The sequence below is a fragment of the Trichomonas vaginalis genome, chromosome VI, assembly GCF_026262505.1.
Source record: "Trichomonas vaginalis G3 chromosome VI, whole genome shotgun sequence".
NCBI lineage: Eukaryota > Parabasalia > Trichomonadida > Trichomonadidae > Trichomonas > Trichomonas vaginalis.
Window position 1 is genome coordinate 1,581,320 of NC_067208.1, and position 22,014 is coordinate 1,603,333.

The following is a 22,014-nucleotide window of genomic DNA, read 5'->3' on the forward strand; positions in this document are numbered from 1 at the left end:
TCACCATTAGGCTTTTGTATGTTCTTTTTTCTTGTAAGACAACGATTACTTCTTTGTTTTGGAAATTTGGTTCTGTTAATTTTCGTGATTCCCTTTTGTTCGATTGAGAATAAATTCTCGGTGAGTAATGTTTTATCGAATTTGTAATTTGATGGATTTGCCATTGATTTGATCACTTGATTAACCACTTTATTCTGGTCATTTTGGATTTCATTGAGAATCTTCTCATCATTTTGAGAAAACTCACCTGTTTCTGGTGTAAAGTCGATTGAATTCTCGTTTACTTGATTTGACTGTTGAAATTCTTTAAGTTTGATTTGATTCTTCTTGGAATTTCGATTTGTTTCGGATAAATAATTTGTAATTGCTTTTTTAATATTTGCTGTGGACTTTGTATAATTGACAGGATGTTTTGCTGGTTTTGTACTGAGTAATTGTTTATCAACAAGTGTTTATGCGACTTTCATTAAGATTGCAATCATTATTTCGAGGCTAGGATGGGCATTTTCTAATTCTTTCGAAAGCAAAGAATGGAAGGATTCAAGAGCATTATTTGTGTAGATATCATCCTCTGAATCTAATTGGTTAATGAACTCATAATCTTTCTTCCATACTTTTTTATAGTAATTTACGAACGGCTTTGCAATTTCTGAGGATGACTCATCGATTAATTTAAGTATTTGATAAAATGAGTCTTTTTCGACGAAAGGTAATGAGGAATAAATTTGGTAAAGTGTAAAAATCTCTTTTGGTATCTCTTGTTTCGGATATAATTCTTTTATTTTGCGAATTAATGCTTGGCGATAATGAAATAAGCAGCCAGTAACCTTTGCGTTTGGACAAAATAATTTAATGGATTTGTAAAGTGCGATTTCAAAATCTACGTAAACAGTTTTGAAATTGTTGAACCCAATTATTGAAATTAATGCGGAAAATGCGGTTGTATACGCTTCTGCTGTCCGAGATTTCATAAGAATGTGGACAACAGGAATGTATTCATTCGTTGTTTGGTCAAGCACCATTAATGTAAGGGGTTGACCCTTGTCATTGAACTGTCTTGGGACGATTTTAAAGGTACCGTCCAAGAATAATTTTGTTGCTGAGTGACAAATTGAGACAGAACGATCATAACCGAAAATTATTATTGGTTCTGGGTAAAACGCGATGTATTTTAGAAAATTTTCGGAATTTTGTTTGGTAATTGAAAGAATTTGTTCCACAAAATCTGGAATAACCAAATTATGTGGATAAAACTCTTTGTATAATGTGCGTGGTAAATTTTCTGGTATTTTTGGAGGCCTTTCAAGTTTTGTTGCCTCAGAAAGTAAATATGATAATATTTGCGCTTCTGAAGTTAACGGTTGTATTGAATGGTGTTCACGTGTAATTTGCATTAGATCCCTAATTTTTGTTTCTTCTTCAATATCTCTAAAAACTGTACCTTTTGGTGTGCATGAATGCTCACCACTGAGAGGTTCGATTTTTGGAATTTGATTTGGGTACAGTGTCACTTTTATTTTGTAATTGCAGCTTCCTTCGCATTTGTAAACGATTGAATATGAATGTTCGGTGCCGGATGAATCAATTTTGTGAAATTTATAGGGAGGACTAATATAATATTGTGTGTAAACGTTTTTATCGCAATCTCTGAGTTGAATTGTGCAAGCACGCTTTAAATAATTCCATACGTGCTTTCTTAAATTTTTTGAATAATTTGGAAAGTGTAAATTTAAAAATTGATTCAGAAATTGGGGCGGCGACAAATTTGCCCAGCCAGTAAAGTATTCAATTTTTTTGCATTTTTTTAAGGGTGCACACGAGAGGATCATGTAAACTTCAGAATTTAGCTTCTTAAGGGTGCACCCATATGTACGTTTATTTGAGAGGAGGAGGATTACCCTCTCAATTTTGAGGGATTCGTTAGTTTATTTTCTCGATGAATATGCAATAAAATTTGATTTTTACCTTATCAATATACTTCATATAATATACACATGTTCATGTAAAAACTTTTTTTCAAAATCCTCAGGAATTAAGGGATTTTTGAATTTTAAGAATTTTTTTCGAATTTTTTCGAAAAAAAAAATATTTTCAGAACAGCCTTAACGGCTAAGATTTAGGAACAATGTTAAGTATCAAAAAGAAAGGAGGTCTGATATAGACAACATATATCGTTGAAGGTTGAAAAAATCTCTAATATTTGAGCCCAAAATTTCAAATTTTAATTTTTTGAAAAAAGAGGCCACCCGTATGTACGTTTATTTGCGAGGAGGAGGAGGATATTTTTGAAAGGGTGAAACATTATGAATATGTTAATTATATAATAATATGTATTATTATAAAAAAGAAAAAATAAAGCACGTGAAAATTTTTCTTTCTTGATTTTTTACAAAATCTACTTAGAATTATGCAAAATATGACTAAATAATTATAAATTTCAAGTTAAATTTTAATTTTGATAAATAATTTAAATTTCAAAATATCAAGTTCAGTTCGACTATGTATGTAGTAATTCCTCAATAAAGTGCCAAAACCCTATTAAAATATATGAACATTTTCAACATTTTAATGTTTTTATTTAAAAATTTGTTGGAATATGAGCTTCAAACAATTATTATGTAAATAAAAATAATTAAATATATGTATTTATTCGTATTACAACCGTAGTAAGTCGATTCTTCCTTTCTTCTACTGAGATTTGAATTTGATTTCGAATTGTAAAGAGATTCAAAGGGAAAATACTAGCGGATAAAAACTACCTCCATGAAAGGGTCATAATGGAGTCAAGTTGTATTTTTTGATATTTTTTGCTTTTCGAGCCTAAATAGGTAGCCAAGATAATGCCTAAAAATAAGGTTCTAAATTCTGAGGTTTACATGATCCTCTCGTGTGCACCCTTTAAAAAAATGCAAAAAAAAGTAATAAAATAAAAAAAATTTTAGTATCGATAATCTGAAATATGTTGTTTACTTAAGCCGCTCGCTTCGCTCGCGGCTTAGTTTCGTAGTTTCGTACAATCTTTTTTCAAATCTGTTCTTTTCGTCAGCCGCGAGCGAAGCGAGGGGCTTAGTTTCGTAATTTCATACAATTATTTTTCGAATTTGTTCTTTTTGTCAACCGCGAGCGAAGCGAGTGGCTTTTTATTTTTAAAAATTTTTTTTCTTTCTTACTTTTTTTCCCCTTACTTACAAATTTGATAGTAACTTACCAAATCTCTCTATCATATAATAATAAATTAATCCATTTTTTGTTTCAAATCTGACACTTTACATTTCTGACATGTAAACCTGTCACTTTTCACTTCACCTCACTGGGCAAGTTTGTGCCCCCCTCTCAGAAATTCATGCTTATTCGTAGCATCTTTTTGATATATGATAGCTGCTCCATTCAATTCATCGATCTGAGGCTGAGAAAAATGAAAAGTACGAGGAGGCATATGATTGTCAAAATTTTATAAGTTATATAATAGTGATCTGCACTATTAAGAGGAGTTTTTTCATTACTATTTTTTTCAGATTTCTTTACTTTTTCTGAAATTTAATTATAATTGGATGTTATACTTCAATTCCTTAGTTGATAATAAAAGAACATAATATATGATCTTTGTTTCATTATTTAATTTTGTTCTATTTCCTTTATTTGACGAGAAAAATGAAAATTGTTTTCGAAAAACTCCAAAAAAATTAGAGAAAACCGAATTTGTCTTGAAAAATTAATGATATTAAGCTCATTTTTGAAATTTTTAAAAAATTTTGGTGATTATTCACAATGTCAAAATTGAAATTTATCTAAGAAGGATGCAAATCTCATAATTTAAGGAAACAATTCATATATTTTGAAGGAGTGGAATAAAATTTTAGGCATTTACGATATTATTTTAGAAATTAAACTGATATATGAGAAAATCTAAATTTAGGAGATTGGGACAAAGTTGCAATTCGGCACTTTTTGTAAAAAAAATGGGGTCATACTCATAATGAATAGAGACTTATAGCCAAGTCTTGATATCATGCAGGGAGAATATACATTGATAAGCAATTATATTTTATAGTAGTAGTATTCAGAAATTCTTACAATTTACAATACAATTTTCAAAAATGTGTAATGCATGAAAATTCGGTTCAATTCATTTTTGACACTTTACATATCGGATGTATTATCTAAGAATTATATTATAAAATAATAATTTTGTGTTTTATAAGTTTATTTGTATAAATTGATTCAAAAAAAATGGAAAGACAAGAAGTGGATCTGCCAAATGAAAATCAGTTTTTGAACTTTGTATAAGGAATTGTTGGCTATGATGTACTGATCATGAATCAGTACATCATAGCCAACAATTCCTTCCCAAACAACCCGAAATTTGTCTGAATGTTAAACTATTCAGACAAAGTTTCCCGCTGTCAGAGAGGGAATGGAAGGGTAAGAGGTATATATTCATAATGTATACCTCTTACCCTTTCATTCCCTCGAGAAAGTTCAAAAACTTGGGTGCAATCAGAACTGATTGCACCCAAGTTTTTGAACTTTGTACAAGGAATTGTTGGCTATGATGTACTGATCATGAATCAGTACATCATAGCCAACAATTCCTTCCCAAACAACCCGAAATTTGTCTGAATGTTAAACTATTCAGACAAAGTTTCCCGCTGTCAGAGAGGGAATGGAAGGGTAAGAGGTATATATTCATAATGTATACCTCTTACCCTTTCATTCCCTCGAGAAAGTTCAAAAACTTGGGTGCAATCAGTTCTGATTGCACCCAAGTTTTTGAACTTTGTACAAGGAATTGTTGGCTATGATGTACTGATCATGAATCAGTACATCATAGCCAACAATTCCTTCCCAAACAACCCGAAATTTGTCTGAATGTTAAACTATTCAGACAAAGTTTCCCGCTGTCAGAGAGGGAATGGAAGGGTAAGAGGTATATATTCATAATGTATACCTCTTACCCTTTCATTCCCTCGAGAAAGTTCAAAAACTTGGGTGCAATCAGTTCTGATTGCACCCAAGTTTTTGAACTTTGTACAAGGAATTGTTGGCTATGATGTACTGATCATGAATCAGTACATCATAGCCAACAATTCCTTCCCAAACAACCCGAAATTTGTCTGATTCCACACTAATTTTATTAATTTATCTAAACTTTTATCCTCGTCTACAATTTAATCATCAATAATTATCTCTTGTTCTATTTCACTATTATATATATATATATATTTATATGATTTGATTTAAAAAAAATAAATAAATTAATAAATCATTTACTCAAATATATCAAAAGTTTTATTTTTATATATAAAGATAACTACTTTTTAAAAAAATACCCTATATATTTTGCCATGTAAACTATTTTTGTCATGTAAACATGTCACTTTTGTCAGAAGTGAAGTGAACCGAATTTTCATGCACAACACAATTTTCAAAAATGGATAAAGACTTATAGCCAAGTCTTGATATCATGCAGGGAGAATATACATTGATAAGCAATTATATTTTATAGTAGTAGTATTCAGAAATTCTTACAATTTACAATACAATTTTCAAAAATGGATAAAGACTAATAGCCAAGTCTTGATATCATGCAGGGAGAATATACATTGATAAGCAATTATATTTTATAGTAGTAGTATTCAGAAATTCTTACAATTTACAATACAATTTTCAAAAATGGATAAAGACTAATAGCCAAGTCTTGATATCATGCAGGGAGAATATACATTGATAAGCAATTATATTTTATAGTAGTAGTATTCAGAAATTCTTACAATTTACAATACAATTTTCAAAAATGGATAAAGACCAATAGCCAAGTCTTGATATCATGCAGGGAGACTCTCTACAAATACAAAAATTGATTATCATAAGGAAATACAAATTTATCAATTTTCATGTGAAAATTACATAAATTTGTTCTCCAATAAATAGCAATAATACTTTGAATGTTATATTAAGTAATATAGCTTCAGGTAAATAAGCTTACACTTCAAAAATATACTGTTTATTCATTAATTTTAAAAAAAGTCCAAATTATCTAATCTTGCTTACTCTTCCTTTAAACTTCTTTGTGCCAAATTTAATATTGTCTTCAAAGATGGAATAAGGATATTAGGTTCAATCCTTCGGCTTTCGACAATTTCCAAAATGTGTTGAATTAATTTCAAACATTCATCGTGTTTTGAAGCTCTTTGCTCAACAATCTGATTACCTGCCCTTGTAAGAATTCTTACTGCTCTATCTTCATTCAAAACATTAGCGACTTGAACCTTAATAATCGCATTTGGAATCACAACAGTGATGAGAGTTATGACGATATAAAAAAATATTTTATTATACTCATTCGAAATTAAAAATAATAAAATTTATATATATTAATTTCATTAAATCAAGGTTAAAAATCTCACCGGAAAAATAACCTCAGTGTGATAAATTTATCACCGGAAAAATTTACAATAAGGTTAATACCGAAAATATCGAAAAATAAACATTTAAGGTTAATTTAAGAGTATGCACTTTTGTCACCTACTCCTAAATTTAGCAATTCTGTCACTTTTTAAAAATATGGATAATATTCTTCCATTTATTGTGAAAATTCTTTCCCAACCATTCTCTAAAGAAGAATTTAATCAATTTATGGATGCAATCTGGGAGATTAAAGAAGATCAAACTGCTGAGGTCTTATTTCATATATGCAATCAGTTTTCATATCTTCAATTTTTTAATAATTTACCATCAAGTTATATTCAAACCGATAATGAATTCGAATTCATTGGATTTTTATGCAATGATCAAAGAATTCTAGACGAATTTATAAATTCCTCATTTCTCAATAACTTTTCGTTTAATTTATTCTACAAATTTGACACTAATATTCAGAATGGAATAATTCAATCGTTTAATTCACAAATAAAAGAAGAATCAGACAAATTCAAAATAATAAATCTAATTATTAACCAAATACCAAAAAATTGCGTGATATCCGAAATACTATTATCATTTATAAATACACACAGGGAGTTTTTGCTTCCATCAAGAGCTGCGGAAATTTTTATAAACGTTATTTCAAATCTTAGTGATGAGACAAGTTACAATGAAGAAAACGTTATTAATATTTACAATATGTTTACGAGAGAATGTGACAAATTACTAATTGAAAATGAAAAATCAATACAAGAAATATTTTCAAACAAACAGGCAATATCAAAGAAAATTCATTTAATGGGTTATACGATTCTCAGATCAGATTACAAAACGGTTATTTTAGAGCGCCTTTTCGCGGAATTTGGAAATACAAATGCAGATTTGTTAGCTAATCTAATACTCACGAATTGTATTTGGAAAAGCGATATTCTGCAATACGTTTTGGAAAACTTTGAGCCATCTCAAGTAACAAATAAATTACTTTTATTCAGAATTTCCAATAAATTCTCAGTTTCAATGCACACATTAAGTATCCATCGTTTTGTAAACAAGATACTCGAGATTTCAATCAAGATTTACTTTACAGACGAAAGTTTGCAAAACGAAAGATTAGAATTCGTTATCAAAACAATTTTAGATACAAAAGAAGAATATTTAGAATATGTACCAAAAGAACTAATTAAAAGATTAAAAATTACAGCAATGAAGATGAAATAAGCAAATTATAATGATATAATTTTTTAATATGAATAAATATTTGAGTGGATAGAAATCATATAAAGAATGAGGAACTTGATAAGTGCTTGTGATCAGACAAATCTGTTTTTCAATAAGACATCTTAGAAAAAAAATTGTAATTTGACTATTTCAATATCATAAACACATTTCTATTGTTATAAAAGTCTTAAGTGCTTGTGATCAGACAAATCTGTTTTTCAATAAGACATCTTAGAAAAAAAAATTGTAATTTGACTATTTCAATATCATAAACACATTTCTATTGTTATAAAAGTCTTAAGTGCTTGTGATCAGACAAATCTGTTTTTCAATAAGACATCTTAGAAAAAAAAATTGTAATTTGACTATTTCAATATCATAAACACATTTCTATTGTTATAAAAGTCTTAAGTGCTTGTGATCAGACAAATCTGTTTTTCAATAAGACATCTTAGAAAAAAAATTGTAATTTGACTATTTCAATATCATAAACACATTTCTATTGTTATAAAAGTCTTAAGTGCTTGTGATCAGACAAATCTGTTTTTCAATAAGACATCTTAGAAAAAAAAATTGTAATTTGACTATTTCAATATCATAAACACATTTCTATTGTTATAAAAGTCTTAAGTGCTTGTGATCAGACAAATCTGTTTTTCAATAAGACATCTTAGAAAAAAAAATTGTAATTTGACTATTTCAATATCATAAACACATTTCTATTGTTATAAAAGTCTTAAGTGCTTGTGATCAGACAAATCTGTTTTTCAATAAGACATTCTGATTCAAAACTTTAAATTATATCTCTACCTTATATCAATCTCTCTTTTTCCATATAATATTAAAGCAAACAATGCCTTCCCTACTTAATTTTACTATTTTATTTTCAATTAATTTCATATTCTTTTATCATTCACCTTTCTCAATATTTCTAAACACAACTTCACAGTACATTACATTTAATCATCACTTTCATCTTATCATAAATTTATTTTTTTAATCTTTATCTTTTTTATTTCTTTATTATTTTCTTCTTCATTTAATATCTTATTTCATCTTTCACCATCTTTTTAATATTACCTATTGTTAACTCTTTATAATAATCTCATTCTGCAATTTTCATAAATACATTTTCATATAAAATCTTCTCAATTCATTTCAAACCCATTCAAAAATAAAATTGTGAAATATTAATATACTATATAAAACTAATATTTTATAATTCATTATTTTTTTGAATACTTCTCAATTTTTTCTTATTCAATTTTTACTAAATAATTTCTCATTTTCTTTTTATTCTTATTCATTCTACATGCTGTTACTAGTTTACATATCATTAGCCGAAAAGATAATCATATAACAATCTTACCACATGCTAAATTTTTGATACATATGATTATTTTGAAATTTAAGAAATCGATTTCAAACATTCTAATAATGTCATAATGCAATCAGACAAATCCCAATTATTATAAACACTATAACATCGATTTTGACTTTAATTTTGAAATCGATAAAATATCTAGAAGATAAAAACTCATATATTTTGAGTGTAAACCTATTCAATTGTATTTTACCAAAGGATATAGATTCATTCACGAACTTAAATAAGTGTTCACTACATTAAATTCTCATTATTTAAAATCTGATTATTTGGCTTGTTCTTTAAAATCAAGTTTAAGGCCTACCATAGTGTGACAGGTACATTGCTAGAGACTATACTACAAGTTGGGCTATTTTAATTATAAATTAAAATAATAATTTGCATTCGCATTACACATCCTAAGTCCAAATCAAACTTGACCGATATGTAATGATAGCTAATAATATATACTTCAATGCTATATAAATGAATACCATTAGAAACAAATATAAAGAAAGATATGAATTTTTTAAATTTTCACTTCACCTAAAATCATTCCGATCCGTAAAGTATTGAAATCTATCCCGATTAATCGGGATAAAATTGAATGAGTTGATCCCATTTTCCCGATCAATCCCGATGCCAAAAGATAAGTCACAGAGAAAACCTATAAAGTTCACCTTGACTATTTTTGAAAAAATAATCGTTAAATCTTATTGTCATCCAAATGTATTATTCTGAAATTTGGATAGAACTAATGTAACAAATGTTATCGCGAACGATCGGAATGTAAATTTTTTTGGTCAAAAAAAATTTAAATGACTAACCAGGTCTTTGACTACCTTGGTGTTTCAGATCCAGTAGGTTGGCTTATCATTATCCTCATTCTCGTACACATCATCATTGGTGTGGGTATCTTTATTTATGTTGGAAATCAAGATGCTAAATTCCGCAACCGCAGGAAATACCAGAAACTTGAGTAAAGTATTACACGACTAATTCTACTTACTTTACCAATATTTTGCTTTATTTGAATAAAAAAATTACTATTCTACATATGGATAAACGTTTTATCAAGAGTTACTGCTCTAACTATGCTTTCTTAAAAATTCACTCTTACTTAAAGAGTATTACCAAATCACTCAAATATACTTTGAATCGATAAAAAAAATAAAAATCAGAAAGTTAGCTGTTTTATGTAAATTAGATTATTTGACTTAGTTTAGTTTTAATAAGAATAGTTGAATCATATACTTCATTGAACGAAAAGCAAAAATTTGATAAAAATTCATTATTCCATTGTTTCCTGCTATCATTTGCGATTTTTCATATTTTAGGAAGAGCCGAATATTGCAAGCTTAGTAACAGAGATATTTCTAATGATTTCATTGAGCGCTCAATGTAATGTAAAAAACATGCTTTAAATAAGAAAAAATAACTAAAGTAGTCTGAACATCAATATGAATTATGTCAAAATTATTCTCCGAAGAAAAAAACGGCTGCGTTTTGTAAACACTAGTTTTATGCAGTCTAAGGGCTCGAATCGAATCCCTGACGGCAAAAACCATAAGAATTCTAAAAAAGGAGATGAGAAACCTGAAGTTTTGTCCAAAAAACAAAGCAATGGCTCGACATCTCGTCATAAATTATCAGTTAATCGTATTTTGGAGTCTCAACAACAAATGCGAGCACTGGAGGCTTCCAATGGGAAACTCCATGTAAGCAATACAGGAGTTATTGAAATTAACCAAATGATAGCTGATAACGATAATAATTCAGCGGCAAACAGCAATTTTCAGACGTCTCCGTCTAATGCTAAGCATTTTGGAACTAGTAAGTATCTAGAAACTACTTCAGAAGATTCACAAAACTCAAGTGATTTTACTTTGCCAGAAGCAAAGCATCAAAAGCCAAAAGCCGAGCAAAACATTGTTAACTACAATCAAAGCAAAGAAAATGATTCATCAAATTCCCCAGAAACGCCTCCGAAAAAGGCAAAGGCTTCTTTACCAAAACCGCCTCCTGAAATACAGAAAAGAGCAAACCAGAGATCAAGGCAACTCAAATATGCTTCGTCAATTTCAGCAGAATCCATTACAAATTCGAATGATAACGATTCTGCTAAACCTGAAAAAGAAAACTGGAATCATGAGCCAGCAGAAAGCATTAGACAAAAAGTTGAACGTGAATCTAAAGCTTCTGAAAAGCCAAAATCAAATATTAAAAATTCTAACCAAGAAAATTCAAAAATTCCTAATAAAGTCATTACAAAACCAAAGGTTCGTAAGCATAGATTATCAAGGAATAATAATTCTTCAACAAATTCATCAAATAACGTTTTAGCATCTCCAAACAACAAAAAGGAGAATAAAAACACTTTTATATCAGCTTCATCGTCAAATCAGAGTATTCCTTCGCTTAATTCTGAAGATGCACCTCTTCGCGAGCCTACAAAACCTCTTAGAACAAGATCTCGAAGAAGCCCCGTCAAAAAGAAGCCAACTCAGAAAGATCTGAATGATGATGAGAAGCCAATACCTATTGATGACGATAGTGATGACGAAAAAGAGAAATCGGCTCAAAAAAGAAATTTATATTTTTTTTCTGAAGCAAGTGACGAACATAAGCAGCAGAAACTCAAATCTAATCGTCCAGCACCATTAGTTACGTCTTTTCCTTCGAGAAATAAGAAGACGAGGGAAATTAACGCTGCATTAACAGAAAGAAACGAACAACTTCCTCCAGATCGGTTCGTATTAACAAATGTTGATGCTTTGACGAAGAATGGACCCGGGAAAGACTATATTCCACCAGATTGGAACATTTCATGCGTAAAAATACCTGCTCCGAATGATGCTACGTATATCCATAAGAAGCAATCTACATATTCGATGTCATCCATTATGAATGGCGTCAAAAGAACTTAATTTTAATTGTTTATTTGTTTTTTTATAATTTATTTGTGTGTTTATTATAAATATTTCTAATAGAAATGATCCTCATTTATTTCTTTATCTTTATTAACTTATTTTCTTATAATTTTAGCTATATCTAATCCAAAAACATGTTGAATAAGAGCATTTGAATAGATTTCGTTATACACATGGATGTATTGTGGAAAATCTCATATAGACACTAATGCTACTACGAAATTTGAGTCAATATTAATATTATTTTCGATTTCGTAAATATTTTCCTTATCGCACAACATATACATGTTAGGAATTACCGATAAATCAATATTTCACAGAAAAGTGGTCACTCATTTTCTTAGAATTCTAAAATAATCGTCTATAACGAATAAGAGTTCTGAAACAAAGAATCTATTGAACTTTCCATAATGTTGATCGTTAAGGCAGAATGAGCATGAGCTGCCTGATGCATAATAAAGGGGAAAATACATTCGAATTTTTTCTAATCGTTACAAAAAAATCTCAGGAAGTAATTTTTTTATTACAGTGTAAATGTCTAAAATCGATTGGATGGTGAGTGCTTTCATATTATATCACAATTGTTGAAATATCTCAATTTCCTATCTATCTCCTGAATTTTCCATTTTTCATTTGAAAATAGGGTGGTTATTTTCAAAGTTGAAAAGGACGATAAATATCTTTTATACTTTTTGTCATTAGTCAAGCATCATATATAACAACCGTGAATTTAAGGATATCAAATTGAATTGCTATCGTTGAAAAACAACAGTCGTTTTCTCTGTATTAAAAATAACCCCAATAAACGGAAAATAATATCATTTTTGATTAATTCAAATTTGGACCAAATTGACAGAGAAAAAAAATTTTGGATTTTAAAGTTTTAGGTCGAATGCAAAACGCAAGGCAGAAACGACCTACTATCAGACCTTATTATCCAGATGTTAAGGTTGCCCCTCGTGGTGTTTTTAACTCGACAATTTCATCTTTACAACGAAATATCAGTAAAGCTGAAGGACCAGAACACGAAGAAGCACGCCACGACTTACTGTGGAAGCTGATGGGTAACTACATACCAGCAGATAAAAATGCAATACAGCAATCCTTCGTAAACCATTTTGAATATACAATTGCAAGATCAAGATTCAACTACGACTCATTTTCAGCATATCTTGCAGCGTCGTATTCCATAAGAGACAGACTGATAGAGCTATTCAATGATACGCAGGAGTTCTTCGTCTCTTCCAGAGCAAAGCAAGTTTATTATGTTTCCGCTGAATTCTTAGTTGGCAGGTTTTTGAGGAACGCCCTGCTTAACCTCGAGTTGGAAGATCTATACAGAGACAGCTTGGCCGAACTTGACGTTTCTTTAGATGATATTTATAATGAAGAGTACGATCCTGGCCTCGGAAATGGCGGACTCGGTCGCTTAGCCGCTTGTTTCATGGATTCTCTCGCGACATTGAACCTTCCTGGCTGGGGGTATGGTTTAATGTACTCATTTGGCATGTTCAAGCAGAAAATTGCCGCTGATGGTTCGCAAATCGAAATTCCCGATTACTGGCTCAATTTCGGTGATCCATGGAGAATTCGAAAGGACACGATTACACATCAAGTACAATTTTACGGTCGTACAGAGAATGGCGTCTGGAAACCATCACTTACAGTCAACGCTGTTGCCAATGACTTCTTAATTCCTGGCTTTGGAACAGATAATACCTTAGCTTTACGATTATGGTCATCAAAACCAACAATAGAGCTCGATGAAGAGAAATTCCGTGGTGGTGATTACTACGACGCCATTTCCATGAAGCAACGCTGTGAAAATCTTACATCAGTTCTTTATCCTAACGATAATACATATGAAGGCAAAGAAATGAGGCTCATGCAAGAGTATTTCATGTCATCGGCGTCATTGCAAGACATTATCAGAAGAATAAAGAACAATTACAAGGCAGATATCCATGATTTTCCAAAATACGCCGCAATTCAATTGAACGATACACATCCGGCCATCATGGTGGCAGAATTACTCAGAATTCTTATCGACCAAGAGAAAATTCCGTTCATTGAAGCTTTAGACATCACAAAACAAGTTTTTTCATATACTTGCCATACATTGATGCCAGAAGCCCTCGAGAAATGGGAAATACCATTATTCCAGAACATGTTGCCTCGTCATCTTGAAATAATTTACGAATTAAATCAATATTTTCTTGATGATATCAGAAGTCGCTACAGATTCCCAGTCGAAGTCATCAGGAACCTTTCGATTATAGAGGAATCCAATCCGAAAAAGGTAAGAATGGCCAATTTGGCCGTAATCGGCTCTCATATGGTAAATGGAGTCGCCGCAATTCACACAGAGCTCATGAAACAGAACGTATTCAAAGACTTCTACACTCTCGAGCCGAGAAAGTTCGTAAACAAGACAAATGGAGTTACGGTACGAAGATGGCTTCATCATTGCAATCCAGCGTTATCAGCCATCATCACAAGAGTCTGTGGAAATGAATCATGGGCTCTGAACGCGGAAGGATTGACAGAATTAAGAAATAAAGTTGATGATCTCAATTTCTTGAGGGAATGGCAATCAATTAAGCTCTCCAACAAGCTTAAACTGGCCGAACTTGTCCAGAAAACTACAGGAATCCAGTTAGATCCTGAAAATCAGTTATTTGATATCCAAGTCAAGAGAATTCACGAATACAAACGCCAGCAACTGAATATCTTTTCGATAATTTACAGATACATCTCATTACTCGAGCTTTCTCCCGAAGAAAGACAAAATATTGTCCCAAGAGCGATGATATTTGGCGGAAAAGCAGCTCCAGGGTATTGGGCAGCGAAGAAGCTGCTCAAACTCATCAACAACGTTGCAAACGTCATCAACAATGACTCTCGAATTGGAAATTTACTCAAAATAGTTTTCATTCCAAACTACAACGTTTCCGCCGCCGAAGTAATCATTCCAGGCACCGATGTATGCGAACAGATCTCTACTGCAGGCACAGAAGCCTCAGGAACTTCGAATATGAAGTTTGCATTCAACGGCGCCTTGATTATCGGGACACACGATGGCGCAAACATCGAAATCGGTGACGCCATTGGCAACGAAAACGTTTTCTTCTTCGGAGAACTAGCAGAAAATGTCGATAGTTACAGATCTTCCCCGAACAAGCCAATTCCTCAAGGATTGAGACGTGTTTTCGATCTGATAAGGACAGGAATCTTCGGAGAACGCAACGAATACGAATGTCTCATATATCCGATCGAAAATGGCGACAACTACTTAGTCGCTAAAGACTTTGACGACTACATCGATGCACAGAGACGTTGCGATGACGTTTTCCGCAGTAAAGATGAATGGACGAGGATGTGCATCACATCTACCGCGAACATGGCCAGATTTTCATCAGATAGGACCATTTCCGAATACGCGGAAGAAGTCTGGAATATCAAGGAGCACAAATTACCAATTGTGGCTTCTCCTGACGAAATTGCCACGATTCCGACATTCGGAATTGGTTCAATTTCTGGTTCGTTACGGAGACACCAGACAGCGCAGATGAAGCCTGGAGAGGTCATGGCCACTGGAGGATACGTTCCAAAGAAAGGATCTTTCGGTTCTTTGACGAAAAGAGATAAAAACACAAAGGTTGTAATAGGAGTTCCATCTACATTGACTCCGATCAAAGAATCTGACTCAGAACAAGATGATGAAATTCCAATTGACTTCAACTAAGAAAAAAAAATGACTTTTTTGTATTATATTTATTTTTTTGTGTGTGTCTGATGCAATATATTATCAGATTTTGATAATAATTCTTTTATTCAATTTCTATCGTCACCATATGGAGAGGTCAGGCCCATATCATAAAACATTAAGTTTGGACTTACTAAGACATGTAAGAATTACCTTGTTTGTATAGGGGTATTAAATACTTTTAGATGCTAAAATCTTCAAAATTAATTTAATTTGATAGTCAAAATATGCACGAAAACGTAAATAAATACGGATCTAGCTCTCACATATCTCTATTTTAAGCATTGATAAGTATTTCTACATTCTATTTTAAAAAATATTCAAATTTCACAATATTCTTTTCATTGATAATCTACATATTAACGAGAATGATATAACTTTTCATGTGTTTAGAAGTTCTTAGCTTTAGTACTGTATTGTTGAAAAAATTATTGAAGACTTTTTTCTTTTTGAGAAATTAATGCAATAACCAAAGAGGAATTGCATATGCTGCGCACTAAAATTATAGAAATGTCTCTAATTAGACACAAATAGAGATATTCGGAAATCAAAATTTGAAATTTTGATCGAAAACGCTATTTTCTAATCATTTTTATTTTAACTATATATAAAGTATCTTTTTCTATAATTTATACTTGATGGTTTAAAAGACGTTTAGACTCAAAATTTTACTGCATTTCATGTGGTAACTATGCTTTATCACTAACTACCTCCTTGTTTCAACCCTGAACAATATATTATACCTCACAATACAGGTATTACTCCAACAAAATTAGCAATTTGGCTATTGTCTAAAATTTTCTCAAAGAAAGAGGAGTAAAGTCCCATTTTTAGAATTCGAGCTATATTAGAATGCAACTTAGACAAAAGGTTACAGTTTCAATACACATATTCAAAAAATTTGCATTCGAAATTTAAGATAAAGTGCAATTTCCAAAAAAGAGTATCGAATCAGTGCACAAATATGCATTTACATGCTTACACTAGCTTGCACTAGTATTAATAATTTTGAAATTAATTTTCAAATTATTCCCATACCTTTTGCAAAATTATTATGCTTATGATTCTAAGCATAGTTAAGCGATCTCGAATTTGAATTGCAAAGAAAAAATAATTAGTAAAAAATTTGTCTATGCATTCTGTATGATGCTACTAACTATATTAGCAGCATACCTAAAATCTTTTCAATATTTTTGAGGGAATTTGAATGGTACCGGTTGAGAGCTTTTTTAATTAAGGTACTATTTCGATAGAATTTGAATGGTACCCCTTCAATTTTGTGAGGGACCCCTTTCATTTTTTGAATAGGGTACCTTAAATGAAAAAAGGACCTTAAAAAAATGAAATTTACATTTTTATCAATCTTTTCTCTCTTTTCAAGAACTTTTTCCTTTCTTCTTATTGCTTCTTCTTTATATTAAACTTATATTTTCCTTCATAAAGTCTCTTATTCAAATTTTTGGAAGGATTGTACTCATTGTCGATGGAAATAGTATGATTTGGAACTTTTTCCTTTCTTCTTATTGCTTCTTCTTTATATTAAACTTATATTTTCCTTCATAAAGTCTCTTATTCAAATTTTTGGAAGGATTGTACTCATTGTCGATGGAAATAGTATGATTTGGAACTTTTTCCTTTCTTCTTATTGCTTCTTCTTTATATTAAACTTATATTTTCCTTCATAAAGTCTCTTATTCAAATTTTTGGAAGGATTGTACTCATTGTCGATGGAAATAGTATGATTTGGAACTTTTTCCTTTCTTCTTATTGCTTCTTCTTTATATTAAACTTATATTTTCCTTCATAAAGTCTCTTATTCAAATTTTTGGAAGGATTGTACTCATTGTCGATGGAAATAGTATGATTTGGAACTTTTTCCTTTCTTCTTATTACTACTTCTTTGTAAGTTAAAGGTAACTAAACTCCTTTCGCCGATCCGATTTGCCCCATATTTAAAATATAGCTTGCATATGTAGAAGAAAAGCTAATTTTGAAGTACGCCCGAAATCCACCAACAGGATTTCGAGCTTGTAAAAAGGTACTTTTAAATGTGATTTTTTTTATAAAAAATTAAATTTATTTTAAGATCAGACTAAAAACTAATTTTATGGAAAATCTATATCGACAAATTTATTACTTATTGGGTATATAGATTTTTTGATTATGGCGATTATGTCTGATATGCTTCCAATAAGCCAAAACAGTGTTTTGGGAGTGATTAAATACAAAAAAATCTGGCGATGCTTTACGTGGCAAATGGTCGAATGGTTATTACCCCTTACTATTGGGTACCGGGGACGCTAGTTCGAAACTGATGCACTATATTTTTTTACAAAATGCGTTTATTAGGACAGGGTAAAGAAAGGTTGCCAATATAATATATTTAAATAAATACAACTAATTTCGATCAAAAGTTATATTCACCTTGTTAAAAAAACTGGGTGCTTACTGATTTAAACATATTGCCTTTGAACCCCACGACATAACCAGTAGGCTAAACGTACAGTGATTTTTTTTATAAATTCTAGTATAAAATACTTCCCCCAGGGCATTTGTTTAATTATTTCACATTCTGATGACATAATTTTTAATATCATAGATAATGAAAGCGAAAAATATATAAAAATCGACAAACATGTTATAATGAATTGAGAGCTTTACGTGTCAAAAAACACATTTCATACTGATTTCTATAAAAGGTATCTTTATTATAGAAGTGTAAGCTATATCTGTTTGTTTTTTTATTATAACAAATTCAAAATTCTCTTATAAGGATTAGATGAAATCTGTATTACTAAATCATTAGCTAAATGAAGGTTCAAATAGAAAGTAAATATCAATTTATATGATACTGAAACCAAATAGTTCTTTTAATAAAAGATAACACGCTGAAAATTATTGATTATTTGCAAATCTCAAAAATCTATTGGTGAATTTGGCTCAACTTTTAAAATTATAACATCCATATCAAATCATAAAAGCAGACAAAAATTAAAGCCAAACCTATCGGCCAATTTTTTTTTGATATTTTGATTTTTGAGGTATACTTTTAAAAGTGGATTTAAAGCACTTATGAAAAAACATTAACTTCTGTCGTTATGATTATTGATTTAGACAATAATGATTTTAATCTTTGATTATCAAAACACTAAAGTCATCTTTTTAACATTTGCTTGGTAGCATTAAATCAAGTCTAAAGTACTATTTTATGTGGCACTCTTAGAATTTTTGTATTCATTGTACACGCTGAAATAGTACCATTAAAGTTATGGCGGACTTTCAAAAAATAGTTTGGTCACCTTTTGTAAGTTTGTATATTATTCTTCATAAAGTCTCTTATTCAAATTTTTGGAAGGATTGCACTCAATGTCGAGTTGAATAGTATGATTTGGAGGCTTTACATGGAAAAATGAGTTTAATACTCATCTCAAAATTATTCTTAAGATTGAGTCTGTAAAAACTAGAGTTTAGATTGTGTTTGTAAAACCTAGAATATGGATTGGGTTTGTAAAAACTAGAATATGAATTGAGTCTGTAAAAACTAGAGTTTAGATTGGGTTTGTAAAAACAAGAGATTGAGTTTGTAAACTCTTTTGTATCACCAACACATCTAAAGTACTCACAAAATCTAGATTGAGAGGCGGTCAATGACTTTTGAGGGGAAATTAACGCATGGAATTTAATATTATTTAGGTTGATATTCTTGCTTATTATTTCAGAAAAAAATCTTAAAAATTTCAATTTGAAAATTGAAAGCAATTCAAAAAAATTGCTAACATGTAAATTTTAATATCCTATGCATAATTTCATATTTTGAACATTTTTTATTTTTGTTTAAAACTTAAAATTTTGCGAATTTAATATAATTTATAAAATATAATACGTATATATATTTAAATACACTAAATTTAATTGTTAATTGACGTTTTTGGGAATGAATTTTATCAAAACATGCCTGAATCCGAAAATTTGAAAGAACGAATTACACAATCATATATGTAGAATTCAAAATACAAACTTAAAAATTGTATACGTTTAAAATTATTCAGATTGTGTTTGATTTCCACTCATTCTGTTTCTTTTGAACTCTAACACTAACATTTCATGATGATTACATGATCCATTTATACATGGTTGAATTGTTCCAGATTCTACCAGAAAATCAATCCAAATTTCTCAATGCATTCATGTTGATTGGACAAAGTTTAAAATTTATCAGCCTGTTTCCAGAGCAACTCATATATTCCCTAATGAAATGTAATTTTTGCTACATTTATTTCAATCAAATTTCAAAAAATTGACTGCAGAGCTTGAAAAGGTGATGAATCATGTTGTTATTAGATGTACATATTAGATTTACTATTTCCAAAAAAATGCTCAAATTTGAATAGTTTTTAGAAAATTTGGAATTACACTCCTTACATTATATATAATTAAATGTTTAAATTTTATTTATTTTTCCCTTTTAATTTTATAACGTGCTCTATCAAAACTAACCTCTCAATTGAAGGCCACAAAATCTAAGTAGTGAGGGTACACAAATTTTGTATGGAGTACGGTTCAATTTTTGAGAGCCTCACTACTTAGATTTTGTGACTACCTTATTAATCAGGGAAAAGAACAAACTAATTCGAAGACTGTCAAACTTTCACAATTGGCCCATTAAAATGTAATATCACATTTGCTTTTATAATGATTTTTATATTTTTAATTTATGAATTAAATTAGTAAAAAATGACGGCCAAATTCCATCTCTCACAACAGTGTATAGATTTATATGCCTACGAGCTCAGATATAAGGAGATATTCGATAGAAAATTTTAAAAGTTCAATAAAATGGAATTTAAATGATGGTATATTCTATAATATATATGTAATGAATGATGTTAATATTTGATTTGGATCAATTGCCGAGAAAAAGAGCAATTGAAATTCAGATCTTATTGTATTGAACAAGATTCATGAATTCAATATTTCTACTTCTAAAGATTGATAAATATGAAAAGCGAAACCATTTTTTCAGATCAAATTGGTTTGAATTGCGAAAAAATGTGGATTAAAAGGTAAGCAGCTTGCAATTCAGAAACAATCGGAAATATGTGATGCGGAATTATGGAAAGAATTTGAAGCTCCTTCAAGAAAATTTTCTTGAAACGGTATGTTTTTGAAAGATGTAAGGTCAAAAGCATTCAATAATATTTTGTTGCTTGGTCTGTATTGATATGAAAATTATTAAAATTGCCTCGTTTTAATTAACGATTCAATTACAAGTCAAAAAATTGAATGATACTAGTTTAAATTGAAGAAGAAGAAAAAAAATATATTTAAACTTTAACTCTAACTGTGGCTGGTTTTAAATATGCATTTCAATTGCAATCTGTCTTAGACGAGTCCAAAAACTAGTAATTCATAAGCAGCATATATTATCTCTATTAAAATTAAAGTCATTTAAGCAAAAAGTTAACGTTCAAAAAAATGTAATTTGAAAAAGTTGATAAATCAAGCTCGGATTCCTTACATATTTATTTTAGCTCAAAATATGACTAAAAATCGCCAAAGAAAATGATTTTTCAGCGGTTTCTCTTTGGCTAAAATTGGTTAGTATTTCGTAAAAAAAGGTATTTATGAAAAACTTTCAATCAGTTTAAATGTTTATGATATGAATCAAATAAGGTGGCAACATCCGCCGTTGTCTTTTTCAATGATATGATTAATAGCTTTATCGAAGGCTTCTCTTACACCTTCGTTCTTCAAAGCTGAACACTCACAATAAGCTATAGCACCAATTTCTTTGGCCTTCTGTTGAGCCTGCTCAAGGGTAATCGGTGCTTTACCGTCGGCCTCAAGATTTTTGAGTGTCTGTTCATCATTTCTGAGATCTGCCTTTGTACCAATGAGAAGGATTTCTGGATTTTTAACATAACGTTTAATCTCTGGGATCCAAACCGTTGTAAGATTGTCAAATGTTGTTGGTGTTGTAACTGAAAAACAAAGTAAGAAGACAGATGTGTTTTGATATGAAAGTGTACGAATATTTTCTAATTCTTCTTGTCCGGCTGTATCCCAAAGCTGAACCGGATACAAAGTATCATCGATCTTAACTTTGGCTGTATAATTGTCGAATACAGTTGGAACGTACTCGGATGGGAATTCGTTCCTGGCATAGACAACTAAGAGGCAGGTCTTGCCAACAGCGCCATCGCCTACGACGACGAGTTTAATGTTGTTCGACATTTCTGTTTATTTTAACAATCACTTTTTGAAATGGTCTGTCAGCTCCTTTGAGACTAGTGATTTCTTGGTTTGTCCTTTTT

The 22,014-nt window shown here is 30.5% G+C and overlaps 5 protein-coding genes across 5 annotated transcripts, besides 18 other annotated features; 3 read left to right on the plus strand and 2 right to left on the minus strand.

The window, feature by feature from the left end:
- Positions 1 to 1,750: part of a mobile genetic element that runs on past the window's edge.
- TVAGG3_0786440 (MULE transposase domain-containing protein) lies at positions 453 to 1,394 on the minus strand (the record flags this gene model as incomplete). The annotated part of the gene is made up of 1 exon (XM_051246605.1): positions 453 to 1,394. The coding sequence occupies one exon, from the start codon at positions 1,392 to 1,394 to the stop codon at positions 453 to 455; it is 942 nt and encodes a 313-aa protein (XP_051082080.1).
- Positions 1,751 to 1,855: a mobile genetic element.
- Positions 1,856 to 2,897: a mobile genetic element.
- Positions 2,898 to 3,310: 413 nt separating this feature from the next.
- Positions 3,311 to 3,333: a mobile genetic element.
- Positions 3,334 to 3,916: a mobile genetic element.
- Positions 3,917 to 4,100: a mobile genetic element.
- Positions 4,101 to 4,167: 67 nt separating this feature from the next.
- Positions 4,168 to 4,212: a mobile genetic element.
- A 55-nt stretch (positions 4,213 to 4,267) lies between these two features.
- Positions 4,268 to 5,118: a mobile genetic element.
- A 295-nt stretch (positions 5,119 to 5,413) lies between these two features.
- Positions 5,414 to 6,317: a mobile genetic element.
- Positions 6,318 to 6,320: 3 nt separating this feature from the next.
- Positions 6,321 to 6,531: a mobile genetic element.
- Positions 6,532 to 7,720: 1,189 nt separating this feature from the next.
- Positions 7,721 to 7,778: a mobile genetic element.
- Positions 7,779 to 7,829: 51 nt separating this feature from the next.
- Positions 7,830 to 7,888: a mobile genetic element.
- Positions 7,889 to 7,939: 51 nt separating this feature from the next.
- Positions 7,940 to 7,998: a mobile genetic element.
- Positions 7,999 to 8,049: 51 nt separating this feature from the next.
- Positions 8,050 to 8,107: a mobile genetic element.
- A 51-nt stretch (positions 8,108 to 8,158) lies between these two features.
- Positions 8,159 to 8,217: a mobile genetic element.
- Positions 8,218 to 8,268: 51 nt separating this feature from the next.
- Positions 8,269 to 8,327: a mobile genetic element.
- A 51-nt stretch (positions 8,328 to 8,378) lies between these two features.
- Positions 8,379 to 8,420: a mobile genetic element.
- Positions 8,421 to 9,582: 1,162 nt separating this feature from the next.
- Positions 9,583 to 9,648: a mobile genetic element.
- Positions 9,649 to 9,794: 146 nt separating this feature from the next.
- On the plus strand, positions 9,795 to 10,088 carry TVAGG3_0786620 (uncharacterized protein; the record flags this gene model as incomplete). Its single annotated transcript, XM_001299156.1, has 1 exon — positions 9,823 to 9,987. One exon carries the CDS (start codon positions 9,823 to 9,825, stop codon positions 9,985 to 9,987), a length of 165 nt encoding a protein of 54 aa, XP_001299157.1.
- A 439-nt stretch (positions 10,089 to 10,527) lies between these two features.
- Positions 10,528 to 11,931, plus strand: TVAGG3_0786630 (uncharacterized protein; the record flags this gene model as incomplete). Its single annotated transcript, XM_001299157.1, has 1 exon — positions 10,528 to 11,931. One exon carries the CDS (start codon positions 10,528 to 10,530, stop codon positions 11,929 to 11,931), a length of 1,404 nt encoding a protein of 467 aa, XP_001299158.1.
- A 691-nt stretch (positions 11,932 to 12,622) lies between these two features.
- TVAGG3_0786640 (glycogen phosphorylase family) lies at positions 12,623 to 16,865 on the plus strand (the record flags this gene model as incomplete). The annotated part of the gene is made up of 1 exon (XM_001299158.2): positions 12,827 to 15,679. The coding sequence occupies one exon, from the start codon at positions 12,827 to 12,829 to the stop codon at positions 15,677 to 15,679; it is 2,853 nt and encodes a 950-aa protein (XP_001299159.1).
- Positions 16,866 to 21,308: 4,443 nt separating this feature from the next.
- On the minus strand, positions 21,309 to 21,971 carry TVAGG3_0786650 (small GTPase mediated signal transduction; the record flags this gene model as incomplete). Its single annotated transcript, XM_001296609.2, has 1 exon — positions 21,365 to 21,934. The coding sequence occupies one exon, from the start codon at positions 21,932 to 21,934 to the stop codon at positions 21,365 to 21,367; it is 570 nt and encodes a 189-aa protein (XP_001296610.1).
- Between the last annotated feature and the right edge of the window lie 43 nt (positions 21,972 to 22,014).